Source organism: Podarcis filfolensis (assembly GCF_964270895.1).
Source record: "Podarcis filfolensis genome assembly, chromosome: 13".
NCBI classification, from domain to species: domain Eukaryota; kingdom Metazoa; phylum Chordata; class Lepidosauria; order Squamata; family Lacertidae; genus Podarcis; species Podarcis filfolensis.
Genome location: NC_139615.1, coordinates 23256420 through 23271609, shown reverse-complemented (window position 1 = coordinate 23271609; position 15190 = coordinate 23256420). Strand labels below are relative to the sequence as shown.

At 45.5% G+C, this 15190-nt stretch overlaps 2 protein-coding genes across 2 annotated transcripts; both read left to right on the top strand.

The window, feature by feature from the left end:
• On the top strand, positions 1-942 carry LOC310746672 (olfactory receptor 5F1-like; the record flags this gene model as incomplete). The annotated part of the gene is made up of 1 exon (XM_083580653.1): positions 1-942. One exon carries the CDS (start codon positions 1-3, stop codon positions 940-942), a length of 942 nt encoding a protein of 313 aa, XP_083436779.1.
• Positions 943-12750: 11808 nt separating this feature from the next.
• Positions 12751-13836, top strand: LOC310746666 (olfactory receptor 5F1-like). Its single transcript, XM_083580647.1, has one exon. It carries the CDS (start codon positions 12800-12802, stop codon positions 13745-13747), a length of 948 nt encoding a protein of 315 aa, XP_083436773.1. The 5' UTR covers positions 12751-12799; the 3' UTR covers positions 13748-13836.
• Positions 13837-15190: the final 1354 nt, after the last annotated feature.

Below are 15190 nucleotides of genomic sequence, written 5' to 3'. Positions count from 1 at the left end.
ATGACACTGCCACCACAGATGATCCTGAATGAAACAGCCGTCACAGAATTTATCCTTCTAGGACTCTCTGACAATCCTGAGATCCAGGTCCTTCTCTTTGGCTTCTTTCTTGTAATTTATCTGGTGGCTCTTATTGGAAACATTTTAATTTTTCTCATAATCAGTTTGGACAACAGACTTCACAACCCCATGTATTTCTTTCTGGCCAATCTTTCTGTAGTGGACATTGGGTACACAACTTCCACAGTTCCTAAGATGCTGATGAATTACCTCTCTCAGGACAAGAGTATTTCACTGGCTGGCTGCTTCTCTCAGATGTACTTCTTCATCTCCTTTGGTGGCATTGAGTGCCTTCTGCTGGGTGTCATGGCATATGACCGCTACGCAGCCATTTGCCACCCACTGCACTATAGTGTGCTCATGAGCCGAAAAGTGTGTGCCTGGCTCGCAGCAGCTGCTTGGATCCTTGGCTTGTCTAACTCAGGTGTGCACTCGGGCCTGATGTCCCATTTGTCCTTCTGTCGGGACAATGTCATCCAGCACTTTTTCTGTGACATCCCACCCCTATTCCAGCTCTCCTGTTCTGACACTCAGGTCAATCAGATTGCTACTTTTGTGGTGGGTGGAGGTGTGATCATGGGTTCCTTCCTGGTTACTCTGGTGTCTTATGTCTACATAGTCTTGACCATCCTAAGGATCCGCACCAAAGAAGGGCGGCTCAAGGCATTTTCCACCTGTGCTTCACACTTGACTGTAGTCAACATTTATTTTGGTACCATCATCTTCACATACATTCGTCCCAACTCCACTTACTCCCAGGAGCAGGACCGGGCATTGCCTGTGCTCTATGGGATCCTCACCCCAATGCTTAATCCAATCATCTACAGCTTAAGAAACAAGGATGTGCAAGGGGCTTTCCGAAAAGTCATGCAAAGGACTTGATAGAAGAAGGCGCTGAATTTTCAGAACCCACATGAATGTCAGTTTCCCATGCTTTTTTCTTTAGATAGGCCTTGGTTACACTTCACGACAAAAATACTGAGAAATCTGTTTTGCTTGGAATGCCAGTGAGTGGGCACATTAAAATATTAAGCAATATTTACAGTGTTCATAAATATTGTTGTCATTGACTAAAGCAGAGAAGCCATTTAGAAGTGTGAAAGTCTATTTTGCTCTTGGATCATTCCATACGAAATGCACACAAGCCTCCCTTTGTGAATAATGACTAGTGTGTAGACAGGTATGTGCACCCATGCAACTTACATCGAGTATAAACAAAAGAGAAAGAGAATGTGGAAAGATGAATTATGCCATAAGGATTTTTTAAAAAGATAGTTATCCATTTTAAGCAGATGTGAATGGGTATGGCCCAGCCAAAGTTAGCTACTTTAACATCTCATGGCTGTGAATAGGAAACTCAGATCTCTTGCTTAATTTTCCCCCTTTGAAATCAATATAATTTGCATGCTCCTCCAAAATTCTAAATGTCTTTGTAAAGGGCCCCTGAAGAGCTCCCTAGAGCATTCCTGCAATATTTTGCCAGCTTTCTTTTTTATATGTTGCACGTCAAGGTCCCCAAGACACCCCCCCCCAAAGAAAAACACAATTGACACTTAATTTTTGTTTAAGGTTTTTGGCATAATTTTGACCACAACTTTATTCAAATTACAGCAATGTGTGTGGTTGCTTAGGCATTGGTAGCACAAACTGACCCCGCCTGGCGACAGCTCTGACATTCGCACCCCCCACGAAGTCAGCAAGGGTAAGTCACCTGGGGAGAGAGACGGGACTGGGAACCATGCCTCACCTCTCCCCAGAATGCTCCCAGGGGCTTGCGTGGCCCTAGCCCCTTGCCAGGGGGTTTCGGACAAAAGCATGGGGAGCCCCTGGGTTCCTTTAACGGAAAACCCTTGAAGCAGCAGCAGCAGCAGCAGCATTTTGGAGGGGCAGGCACAGCCGAATCCATACCCCTCCACCAACCAATTCCAAGACCAATGCCTAATCGCAAACCTTACAAGTTGTGATGATTTGCTACACAGTAGGCAAAAACCAAGTGGCACACACTAATCAGCCAAATGGACAAAATTCCTACCGGGCCCCTGCCCCAAAGCAGACGACCCCATGACAGGCATAGCAAGGTCAAGAAAACAGCCTAAAATTAGGGAAGGGGGGGCGGGTGATCCGAAGTAAGCAGCGAAAAGAGGAAGTTCCTCGCTGCGAGCATTGTATTTAACAAATAGGGCTGTCAATCAACAAATGGCAACATCTAGATTTCCCCAGTAACAGTCCGCCCCTGTTTAAAGGATGGCCAAACCATTTGCCTAGTAACAGTGAGGTGTCTTGTCAGCCCCACCCGCAACCTGTGCTCTCCATGAGGGAGAACACACTTTCTCAGAATATAATGGGAAATCAAATGGATTTTCCACAACAAAAACATGCTTAGATTCAAGCTTTAATTAACCCAAGGTACCACTGTACCTGAAATACTATCCAGAATAATAGACACTGCTAAATTATGCTTCAGTTGCCATTTCCTGGTGTGGAACCAGAGGGTTGGGGTCTGTTTTCTAAGCCCATGCAGCTCAGTTACACGACGTGACAAGCTGGCATAGGACACTATTTGGAAAGGTTGTTTTCCCCTCTGCCAAGCTTTGGCAGAGCAGCAGCGACAACATCCCTGATGCTGAATGGGGTTTGGCTCTGCTGTAACTTTATGCCAGCTTCATTACACTGACTTGCTTTATGCTAGTAAAACTGTTGGCTACTAATGCAGTGTTAAATTAATTTATTTTAATACAGTTATACCTTGGGGTGAATACGCTTCGGGTTAGGCAAATTTGGGTTGCGCTCCGCGGTGACCCGGAAGTAACGGAGCGTGTTACTTCCGGGTTTCGCTGTGCACTCATGCGCAGACCATCAAAATGACGTCATGCGCACACGCAGGTGCGCCGTTGCGTCTTGCGTTCCATTCAGGATGCGAATGGGGCTCCGGAACGGATCCCGTTCGCATCCCGAGGTACCACTGTATTTAATATTGGAATGTAAACTTTTAAGTTTATTTTAATAGTTTATTATTATATGGCTGTAAACTTACCCTGGGATCTTATGGTGAAGGGTGGATAATAAATCCATTAAATTCATAGGTGTAAACTGTGTTCTGATTTCTGGTAAAATAAAATAAAAATAGCCTTACAAGACTTTATAATGAAGGGGCAAGAATCTGTGATCTCCAAATGTCATTGGACTCCAACTCCCATCAGCCCTAATGATCAGGAAAGCAACATCTGGTGGACCACAGGTCCTTGTCAGGGCCTTCACTGTATGGCTACTCTTGGTAGTGTATCATAAAACCCATGTGACACCATTGTGTTTGGAGTTTCTCCAAAACTGTATGCCCCTCTCCCATGCACAAGCTGTCACCAATACACGGAGATGGGATTGGGAGCCATTGAGCAAAATGACATCATAAGGCAGTGCTGATTTAAGTACATACTACTGTGACACCATGGGAGAAATCAGTGAGCAGCAGCCACACATTTAAAGGAAGATGTAGTCCTCTTTGATTCACAGTATCCCCCGGGAGCAATTATTGACAAACTCGGCAGCCCCAAGTCTAGTTTACTTCCAAGGCGACAAGCATTATTTATTATTATTTATTATTTCTGGATCAACTTATTTCTCCGTCTCCCAAGAGGCAGTGCTAATGATCATACATGTGCTCTCTTTTTCTTCATGCCCATTATACCTTGCAGCCCCAGAGGAAATAATCTTGGTTTTCAAAAAGAAAAACAGCAAAAGGATGGCTGTAGTAGATATTCAATGGCAGAAGGGAAGAGATGAAGGTTCTCAGATAATAGATAAAAGCTACCCCAGAACAACTGGGGCCTAGGGCAGGAAGAACTTCTCAAGGTGATGAGAATTTTATTGTTATTCATGTTTTTATACTGTATTTTATGCTGCTTTTACAATTAAGTATTTTAAATTTGTTGTTAGCCGCCCTGAGCCCAGTTTTCTGAACCAGGAAGGGTGGGGTATAAATAAAATATTATGATGATGATGATGATGATGATGATGATGATGAGATAATTCCAGTACCAAGAAAGAAGCACCCATTGGAAATGGCTGGCAACACTAGTATCTCTTTTACATTCTGAAGCAGCATACATAGTAACAGATAAGAAATGAGGCTCTTACCTGTTCAACTATGGCTCATGTTTTCTGGACTGTGAAAGCAGCTCAGTGGGCAGCTTCAGGGATTGTTCTGAGATATAAAATGTGATCCTGTTTAAGGTGTCTGTTTCTATTTTCACTCTTCTACAAATGCCACCTTTTGTCTTATTAATAAACATACTTCTTCTTTAACTAATGGCCAATATAACAGATATTTTAATAGTTGGAGACAGACTTCTTGTAGTGTGTACAGTCGTTTATGGGCAAAGGAAATAAAGGTCTACTCCAGAGATGGGAAACCTGTGGCCCTCTGGAGACTGCTGGACCACAACTCCCATCACCCTGACTAGGGCAGCAGATATAGGCTGTAGCCTGAGTCCAGTGCCAGATTAAACCCTGTGGAGGTCCCTAGGCAGTCAAAATCTCAGGGGCCCCACACAAATTATCTCCTAATATGTTTTTGATTTTACCAACCAACAATTTTAATAAACCAATTTCAAGATCAAATCAATATTATTTTGATCTGTTTTCGCTGAGCCCCTAACAAGCATGGCGCCCATAGACCGGCAGCTACTCTGCCTATTTGGTAATCCCGCACTGCCTGCACCATGAAAAGGAAGGGGAGAGGCAAGCTAACTAACCCTTCCTTCTTCTTAACTTCAGTGTTGTCACCAAGTAGACATACCCACTTGTCAGGGACTGGGCAGAGGAGGAATGGTGAAGACTGCCTCCCCTTCCTGACCCTTCCAGGGAGGAGGAAGGGGAAGACAGTATAGATTTACAACAGTGGTTTGCGGGAGGTCACAGCTCAGAGGCAGATGAGGGGGAAAGTTGGGAAATAATGGGAGAGGAGGAGGAGGAGGAGGAGCGAAGGGGAATGGCGGCTGGCTGACACAGTGTCATTAGAAAGCATCCCAGACCATCCATCTCTCAAAACCCGGTGAGCCTTGAAAGTAAGAGAGCAAAGAGCTCAAAGACAGAGGGCACATAGCAACACCCGTAGAAGTGCCGAATGGTGAAGTGAGAGAGACAGGGGGTGGAGATTCACTCAGGACAGTGCCATTATCCAAGAAGCTGGGTTCTATAGCCTCTCTCTGTAAATATTGAAATAAAAAAGGATGGTAAGAAACCTTTCCTTGTCTTTATACTTTCCTGGGCAACCAGCCAGGAGCTGCTGACAGCATCCGGACACCACACCACCCATTAACACTGGAGGGAGGGAGGTAGCATCGTGCTCTAAATAAAAGTTATGGAGTTCATACCAGAAAAGCTTATAGGTCTCATATGCACTTATCCAGGGAACTGCTCCTCTCCAGTCCTGTCCCCCCACCAAACCCTCATGAACAGCATATTCATGTAATTGTGGAAGTGGCCTGTCTTTGGGTTCCTGGAGAGGGACATATGGCATCTGTGTCAGAAATATGGAATGCCTTTTTGTTCTTGGTAACAACCGGTTGTGCATTTGTAGAAGTGGGTAGGAACCATGCAGAACTTGTTCTGAACATTTTAGCTGCATACCAACCCATGACTAGGAATGAAACCTGCCTCTACAAGTACCCTTTTAGCATCCTATGTAGCAGTGAAAGGGGAGTTGTTCAAATATGGCTTTCTGGCACTTAAGATTTTCTTAATAGCCTTGGAATCATGAATTGTTTATTGATTATTTTTTACATTTTAAATGTTTCCTTGTATTTCTAGTTTAAAGATTTGTAAATGTTTTAGGTTTGCTTTATAATATGCATAGATTTCTAAAGTAATTTTACAGAATTATCCTGTAATCATCTTTCCTGATTTATTTAGCATTAATACTTTTTATCCTATGGGGAAACTGCATTTTAATGCTCCTATCAGTACATTGCCATAGGCATACCTATCAGTACATAGTCATACCCAGAAAGCGTGTTCTCCCTAACAGAGAGCACGTGTTGCGGTTGGGGGAACAGGCCACCCTGCAGTGACTAGGCAAATTTGGTAAGGAACCCAAGCCTTTAAGTGGTTAAATTTGGGTTGCTGGGGAGTTTTGATTGTTGCCAATTTGGAGGAGGGGTCAGAGTCTTTAAATACAGGGGCCAGACGTTAGACGTCCTCTTGGCCGTTTTGCACCGGATCACATGGAGCACTTGGACAATCTTCTCATTGTCTGGTTACATTTCTTTATTTCTGTATTTCTCCTTTCTTTTTAATCCTCTCTAGTCACTTAAATAATTTAATTCCCCCCTTTTCCTGTTCGATTTCTCACCCCACCCCTTACCCTGCCCTGTGGGAAGATTCTCCCTGTATCTATGGCTTGCCTTTCCCAATAGGGAGAGAGCCCCCGTTAGGGGCTTTCTTTCGCAAAAAGGTTTCCCCCATTTCTCTTGTTGAAATTGTGGGGCTAGTTAGGGCTGTTCCCAGCTTAGCTGGAATCACTTTCGTTTATAGTATCCCCGAAGGTTGGCTTTATTTTGAGTGTGTGCAGCGCTGTTAGTCAAATTTTAAGCTAGCCTTGGGTGGGAGCACTAATTTGAGTTCTTTTAATATTGCTATGAGACTAAGATTCTCAAGAGCAGAAGCAGGGAGGCCTATTCGGCCTGCACATAACTTCCAAGCCTAAGTCTGCTACAGGTAGCAGTTAATTGTTAAGTATCTGACACGTGACTCATTCTCACTATAGGAATGTATCTGCTTGCAGGCCCAGTTGCTGCTAATGTATATCTGAGGCAGACAGAGGGCCCCAGAGGCTCCCTGTGCCTCCAAGGACTATGAGGACTCTGTATATGCTCTTAAACTACGCTGTTTCTGAACAAGTTTATTTTCTTAAGTTTGTTTTGCCCGGATAGTGGCGACTGCCATTTTAGAGACGAGCCATTGTGGCTTAGTGGCTAAAGTATAGGACTAGGACCTGGGAGACAGGGTTCATATCCCCCTCTTAGCCATTGTTATAACAAAACAAAACAAACTGCTCCTTTTGGGCTATTCTGTTGCTGGGTAGTTCGGCCCATTTGTGATAAAAGAACTTTGGGTTTCTTGAAGGGGTGCTTCCCTCTAAAAGGGCAAGCAGGGGTACCTGGACAAGCTGTGGGCTACCTCAACTCTGCTATTTCACTGGAAACATTTATGCCTGGCCTAGCAGGTGATCCTAGGGCTTTGCCCTAGAATTTAATGGCCTGGAAGCGTGTCCGGCCTGAATAGTGTCCCCATGTGGTCCATGAAGCATTGGTTTCACTGGGTCAGCGCATAGTGCCGGTAATGCCTAGGTTGCAGGATTGGTCCCCGTATGGGACAGCTGCATGCTCCCCCATTGCTCTACCTGGACACTTAGGTCCTTTTGGTGGTTACCTCACTGCGAGAGATGTAACGGGCGCCACGTTTGCAATATGCAAGTGGGAGAAAGCACCTTTGCGTGCCCGCATTACAGTTTGCTCTGTGTGTTGCAGGCCACGGCGCTGCACGGGCTGCAATTGCGTTGCATTGCATTGCGTGAGAGATTTGCAGTTGCATTGCACGGAGGGTGTGTGCATTGCACGGAGGGTGTGGGTGCATTGCACGGAGTGTGTTGTTGCATTGTACGGAAGGTGTAGTTGCATTGCACGGAGTGTGTGTGTGTGCATTGCACGGAGTGTGTGTGCATTGCATGGAGGGTGTAGTTGCATTGCACAGAGTGTTTTTTGCATTGCACGGAGTGTGTGTGCATTGCACGGAGTGTCTAGTTGCATTGAACGGAGGGTGTGTGCAGTGCACGGAGGGTGTAGTTACATTGCACGGAGTGTGTAGTTGTATTGCATGGAGTGTAGTTGCATTGGATGAAGTGTGTGTGCATTGCAGGGAGTGTGTTTTGCATTGCACGGAGTGTGTGTGCACTGCACGGAGTGTGCTTTGCATTGCATGGAGTGTGTAGTTGAATTGAACCAAGTGTGTAGTTGCATTGCACGGAGGGTTTGTGTGTGCATTGCACGGAGTGTGTAGTTGCATTGCACGGAGCGTGTTTTTTGCATTGCACGGAGTGTGTTTTTTGCATTGCATGGAGTGTGTAGTTGCATTGCATGGAGTGTGTGTGCACTGCATGGAGTGTGTTTTTGCATTGCACAGAGTGTGTGTCTGAAAAGGATGCCCAAGCGGGGGCTGGAAGCTGGCAAGCAATAGCTCAATACCTTTTGCCCATATTCCCATTTTATTTAGGGATCCAGTTGGATATCGTTGCTAAAACATACCACTTGCCTATGGAGAAGCTGTCTGCCTTGAAGGAAGTTATTTTGTAATACTTCCTCTGTAGCAAGTGATGCTTCATCAGATCCGATCTTGCTGGGTCACTTAATTAATCTTCCCACTAGGCCAGGCTGCCTGCGGCCTGAGGTCCCCTTACCTTTGTGTACGCCTACCAAGTGTGGTGAAGGCAGATATCAGGCGATAGTAGCAATTCCTGAATGTATGCAATAATAGTTCGCCATGGCAGGATACCTTGAACCCGCACAGGGATTTTCAGGTTCATGCTGGTGCTGCTGGATCTTTGCCCTTTGGTTTTTATTTCAAGGGCTGCTGGTGTGCAAAGCTATGGCCTCAAGCCCGGTGTGGTGAGGCAATCATGTGACATAACTTTTCTTGAGTTTTCCCCATTGTAGTAGCAGTTCACATGTGGCCCGAGGAGTTCAGTGACCATCGGATCTGCTTTTGGTTTGATAACCAGGTAGTGGTGAGCGTCTTGGCAAAACAGTCCTCACGCTCTAGCACAGTCTCTGCCCCTCCGCTCATGCTTTCGAGCTGCGCCGCTTAAGGTTTAATATTGTGCTTTCTACTCTCCAAATTACGGGATCCTCTAATGATGTCGCTGACACTCTATCCCATTTTCAGATGAAGCGCTTCAGATCCTGGGCTCCAGACTCAGCTATTGCCAGACTTTTCCAGACCACCTGTGGCATTTTGACAACAATTAGTAATTACAGAGAGCAGCAGCTTCCATTTCCCCTTCTGCTTTTCGCTCTTATGGGAAGGCCTGGATGGATTTCTTAGCCTTAAGCTGGCAGTCCTCGGCCATTCAGATGAATTGGCCCCCATCCTCTGAGCAGATCTGGCAGTATTTGGTCCACCTGCTGCAGATTGGGCATGCGGTTATAACTATCAGAATTCAGTCCGCTGCAATGTCTGTTACACTGAAGCTTTATTTTTCAGAGACCTTTGTATAAAGTTTGTAGTGCGCAGGGCCTTGGAAGGTTGGAAAAGGCTCCAACCTCATAGGACAGTGGGCAGAAAGTCGGTCAATTTACCTATGCAATATCTGCAACAAGTTAAAACTTGTCTGCTGGTTAAAGATCAAGGCGAGACTCCTTTCAGTAGTCCATTGCATTTTTGCGCTGAGGGTTGGGAAAATGGTTGTTGGAGCCAGCACAGGGCTGAGAGTCTGGAGGCTTATTGCTTCAGGACTTTTCCTTATCCTTTGGAGCTTGTCGTTAGAGTTGGGAACTCTAAAACATACTTAGTGGGCAGGAGTGCCACAATCAGGCTTCCCGCCACAGGTGAGGAGGGCCCTTGCCCGGTTATGGATAACAGAATATTTGGCTTTTCGTTCCCCTGGGGGCTGGCCTGCTCCTAGTGCATGAAAATGGGTTCCCGTTAGCCAGGCATCAATGTGCTTACGTCGTGCACCAGTTATTACAGCCTATGGCTTGCTTACCGCTGAACACACCTCATTCCTTACGATTAGGTGCTGCTGCAAAGGCTGCACACTGGGGGCCTGTCAGGAGACAGGATTGTGAATACGGGTCATTGGAAGTCTGACGCTGACAAGGGTTATATCAGGAAGTGTCACAATGATGTCTGTGCTGATGCTTGTCTGTTATTTCCTATTTTAAAAGGAGCAGCTGTGCACATTTGGGCCACAGCATTATACACTAGGCTGGCAAGCATGTTGACGAGTTTGGACTGGGGCGCCATCTCAGTCTTCCTGTCCATGTGAACATATGCTGGATGTCCAGATGGGGAATGCTTTGTGAGGAGATGCTTCCTTTGGTGCGGTCGAGGTGACCTGTGCAGGTCCTCCCGCAGTGCTGGTAGTACAGCTGGGCGAGAATGTTTGCTGTCTTCCTCCAGCATAAGTCTGCATCCCTGCATGCAAGAGGGCTTGGATTGAGTTGATGGCAGCTCTCCCTGGACTCAAAATAATTTAAGGCATTGGTTCAAGGTGGTCTGGAGGGGGGGCGGTTGGAGCACCTGTCCCCTCCAATGCGCAAAGATATTCCATTAAGGGAATCCAAGGATTCCCCATGCTTTTGTCGACCCCTTTCGAGGGGTGGGGCCACGCAAGAGTCCCTGGGAGCATTTGGGGTGAGCTTGAGTCTGATCCTGGTTCATTGCTCCCCCACGCTGTTTATTTGTACTGACGATATGGTGGGGCCCAGTCGTCAGTGCTGCCCTGCTGAGGTCAGGTGCAGCTAGTTGGGAACCAATGCCTAGACAAACTACCACCGAGCAGGCCAGAAAGCATGTTAATAAGGCGGTGGACAATAGAATAAAATAAATAAAGTAAATAAAATAAAATAAAATAAAATAACAAATAAAATAAAATAGGTCCTTGCTTTAGGTGGTTCTGTAATATTGCACCCTGCTATTTTTCTTCAAGGCTGTTGCCCTCTCTAGGGCAGATGGGGCGCATCTTTCCCCTATGGGGAATGACACCTGGTGGGATGCGATTGCCTTGGGATTCATTGCTCCCCCACAATGTTTGCTGGTACTGACAATATGGTGGGGCCCAGTCGTCAGTGCTGCCCTGCTGAGGTCAGGTGCAGCTGGTCGGGAACCAATGCCTAGACAAACTACCACCGAGAAGGCCGGAAAGCATGTTAATAAGGCAGTGGAAATAAAATACAGGTCGTTGGAAATTGAATGCATTCAAAGGTTATGTTCGTTAACATTATTGGTGTCTTACAATTTTTTGCTTGTTTTATCTTAGGTTTAGCAGCTGTCCACATCTGGATGGTGGAGCACAGCCTCATGCATTGGGCTGGCATCAGTGCACGGCAGTCCGGATTGGGACCGGGTCTTGGCCTTCCTCCACATGTGCAGTTGCCTTGGCTGTCCAGACGGGGAATGCGCCGGCCAGAATTCCTGCCACTGATTCGGAGGCAGGTGCTGCTGGAAGGGCCGCCCACTGCTGTTGGGGTGCAGCTGGGTGAGAACGACCTGGTTTCCATGGACTGTTTTTTCACCACGTGCTGCACTTTTGGGTGACCTGGAGAAGCTGCGGGCAGTGGTGCCGACAGCAAAAATATTTTGGTCAAAGCTTTTGCAACGATGTGTTTGGAAGGGTAGTCGTTGCCCAGCTGCCACTGAAAGGGCCAGGAAGCGCATCAATTCTGCTGTGTCTAAAAAGATTTTTGAGCTGGGTGGAGATGTGATTTCCCATCCTGAGATTCTTTTTCAGGCTGCATCCTTTTTCAGAGCTGATGGCGTGCATCTTTCTGCCTCAGGGAATGAGGCTTGGCTGGGTGCAGTGGTGGCCAAGCTGAGGGCTTGGTTGGGTCTGTGAGTGGTTTGGCGGTGAGCTGAAGGCTCCATGGCGGTTAGGCATTGGTTAAATTGGTTCTTGGAGGGGTAAGTGCCTATCCCTCCAAATGATGCGGAAAGGGAATTCCGTTAAAGGAATCCAGGGGCTTGCCATTCTTTTCGTCCTTGTCCCCGGAGTCGGACTTGGGCCGTGCAAGCCCCACAGGAACATGAGGGTGAGAAGTGAGGGTCTGTGGCTCAGCTCCATTTTCTCACCCAATACTTGTTTCCCACGCTGGCTTCCGTTGGTGTCCGGAAGGCCAGCTCTGTCCTTGAGGGCAAGGACAGATAGTCATAACCAATGCCTAAGCAACCACTCACATTTTTTGTATTTTGAATAAAGTTGTGGCCAAAATTATGCCAAAAACCTTAAACAAAAATTGATGTGTGAAGTGTGAATTTTTGGGGGGGTGGCATTGTGGGACTCGACACGCAATAGATCCATTGAGATCAAGGAATGAAGTTACTTAATGCCATTGATTTCAAGTAGTCTACTCTGCATTGATACAGCAGTTTATTTTATTTTCCCTTTGCTTCACTAACTATTAACTGCTACATTGTATTGGACATTTCACACAACATAACAGCCGCTTCTGGAAATATGGTGGAATATATTGCAGATTTAACACATATTTTCATGTTATTTGCCAACAGATTTTTTTTCTGGAAACAAATAACACCAGAAGAGTATACAAAAATAGTGATATAGTTCTAAGCACATGGTCTGAGTTTTTAGAGAGCAAGTTCAATCACATCCTATCTTGATGAATTCACATGGTGAAAGCAAGTGAAGAAGGAAGTTTCACTTCACCAGAGGTGAGGGGGTGTGACCTAACTGAGTCTAAGAATACAATTCTATGGTCTTAGTCCATTCATGCATTAACTAGCCCTAAGCTAGCTAGTTATATCTGACTGCAGTTACCCACAGGATGCCTTCTGCCCTGGCCTAGACATTCTGTGAAATTACAATGACAACTGTAGGTGAACAATAAAAGCTTATTTGCAAACAACCTAACTGACTCACTGCTTCTTATTTACAGAACTACCAGCATTAACAGATCAAACTGCTGTGACCTCCCCTCCCACTTAGGAAGGATCACTATCCTGACCAAAGATGGACTCCCTCAAATCTATGGGAAGACAGAATACAACAAGTGTCACAGAGTTTATCCTCATGGGATTCTCTATTGATGTGAAGAATCAGATGCTTCTCTTTGCCTTAGGACTTTCAGCCTATCTATTGACTTTGTCAGGGAATCTGGCCATCATTGTATTAATTCGGGTGGACCAAAGCCTCCATACACCCATGTACTTCCTCCTGGGAAACCTCTCTTTTATTGAGATCTGCTACACTTCCACCACAGTCCCCAAGATGCTGTGGGATCTCTTGTTGGGAGACAAGAAAATCTCCTTTGTAGGATGTGCACTGCAGATGTATTTCTTTGTCACGTTGGGGGGCACAGAGTGTGTGCTCCTCTCAGCCATGGCATATGACCGCTATGCAGCTATCTGCCACCCATTGCACTATACTCTGCTCATGAGCCCACCAGTACGTAGGAGTCTGCTGGCAGTTTCATGGGCTGTTGGCAACTTCAATTCCATGGTCAACACAGCAATGGTCTTTTCCTTAAATTTCTGTCACTCCCATGAGATTGACCACTTCTTCTGTGACATACCTCCCCTTCTGCACATCTCTTGTTCTGACACATTTGTCAGCCAGCTCATAACCTTCACCATCTCTGGGTGTGTTATCATTGTGCCATTCTGCCTGACCCTTCTCTCCTATGCCTTGATAGTCTCCTCGGTGCTCAAAATCCACACAGCTCATGGTAGAATCAAGGCATTCTCCACCTGTGCTTCCCACCTCACTGTGGTGAGCATCTTCTTTGGTACTATCATTTACACCTACATACGGCCCTCCTCCACTCATTCTATGGAACAAGACCGCCTAGTTTCTGTGCTGTATGCCATCATCACTCCCATGCTCAACCCCCTGATCTATAGCTTCAGGAACAAGGAAGTGCAGGGAGCACTTCAGAGAGCACTTGGGAAGAACAGATAATAGATATGGGACCAGTAAATTGAAAAGTTAAGATCCACCACAAAATTCATCAGATTAGTTTAAAAGACATTGGGTGATATCCTAAGTCAGGGGTGGCCAACATGGTGCTCTCCAGATATTGTTGGACTACAAGTCTCATCTCTGACTGTTGACCATGATGACTGTGGATTTTGGGAGTTGGATTCCAACAACACCATGATGACATCACTTTGACTACTCCTGTACCAAGTCCTACTGAAATCAAGGAACAAGATATTTTTATTAGATATGCCAAGTGTGACATGTAGAATAGTTAATAACATTTACAAATCAGAAGGTAGGTCTAAAAATTCAACGCAGTACAGAATTCCTTTTGCCATGAGCCTTATTGGACAAATTAGCCTAATGCTACTGAAGTTATATGTACAGGATATCCAGCTATATATCTTCCAATTGTTTCTACAACAACAAAGTTATCATGACGATACAGGCTGATGGAAAATCCCAATGTCAATTTTGTGTTTCGGTGGTTTGCAAAAGGTCTAATAAGATCCTCAGTGCTGATTGTACAGCATATTAAGCTGTCCTTAGAGGAAACCTTCCACGAGTAACTACTAATTCTGTCTGTAGAGATCAAGATCTTATGTGGTAGACATTCACACAATCCCCTAGGAACACCTCGCTGCATTATTTACTACACCTGGTGTAATGTAGTTTGCAGCTGCATCGTGGAGGAGGCAGAAGTAGACCAGCAAGCTACTGAAACTAGTCTGTGAGATTTAAGAAAATACTATCTTTATCTACATCTTTTTCTGGAATGAGATTACAAAAGGGATGACTCCTTGCAATTAAACAAAAGCATAAAGAGCATGGCACAGGTAAAGACGTACTTAAAGCTTGGTGAGATCTTTAGTATTGCACTTTGTTATTTATCATTTTTTGGTATTTACAAATGAAATCATTTTTTAAAAGTAACTCAGTATATGGTAAGTAATTTTAGATGACAACAGTATATCCACTTACCACAAAAGAATTTACTTCAGTGGAGACTTATATGAGGTTGCACTGTAACAGAGCACTCCTCTGTAGGAGGGGAGGGAGAATCTGTGATTCTGCCAAATCCTGAGCTCTACTGGTCTTGCATCAGTCATGACAGAAGATGGGTGGCTAGAGTGATGGGTGGCTCTCTCTCTCTCTCTCTCTCTCTCGCTCTCTCTCTCTCTCTCTCTCTCTCTCACACACACACACACACAGAGAGAGAGAGAGAGAGAGAGAGAGAGAGAGAGAGATATGGATGCACAAACACACACCAGAATGTTTCCTTTCCCCCTTCTCCACCATTAGTGCACCAACTGTGGCACTCTTTTCCACAGCAGCTAGGAACAGGCTTTCAAGGACAGACCTCTCTCTCTCTGCTCACAGAGGGAGGTGTGCAAAATCCAGTGATCCCTAAGATAGTCCTTG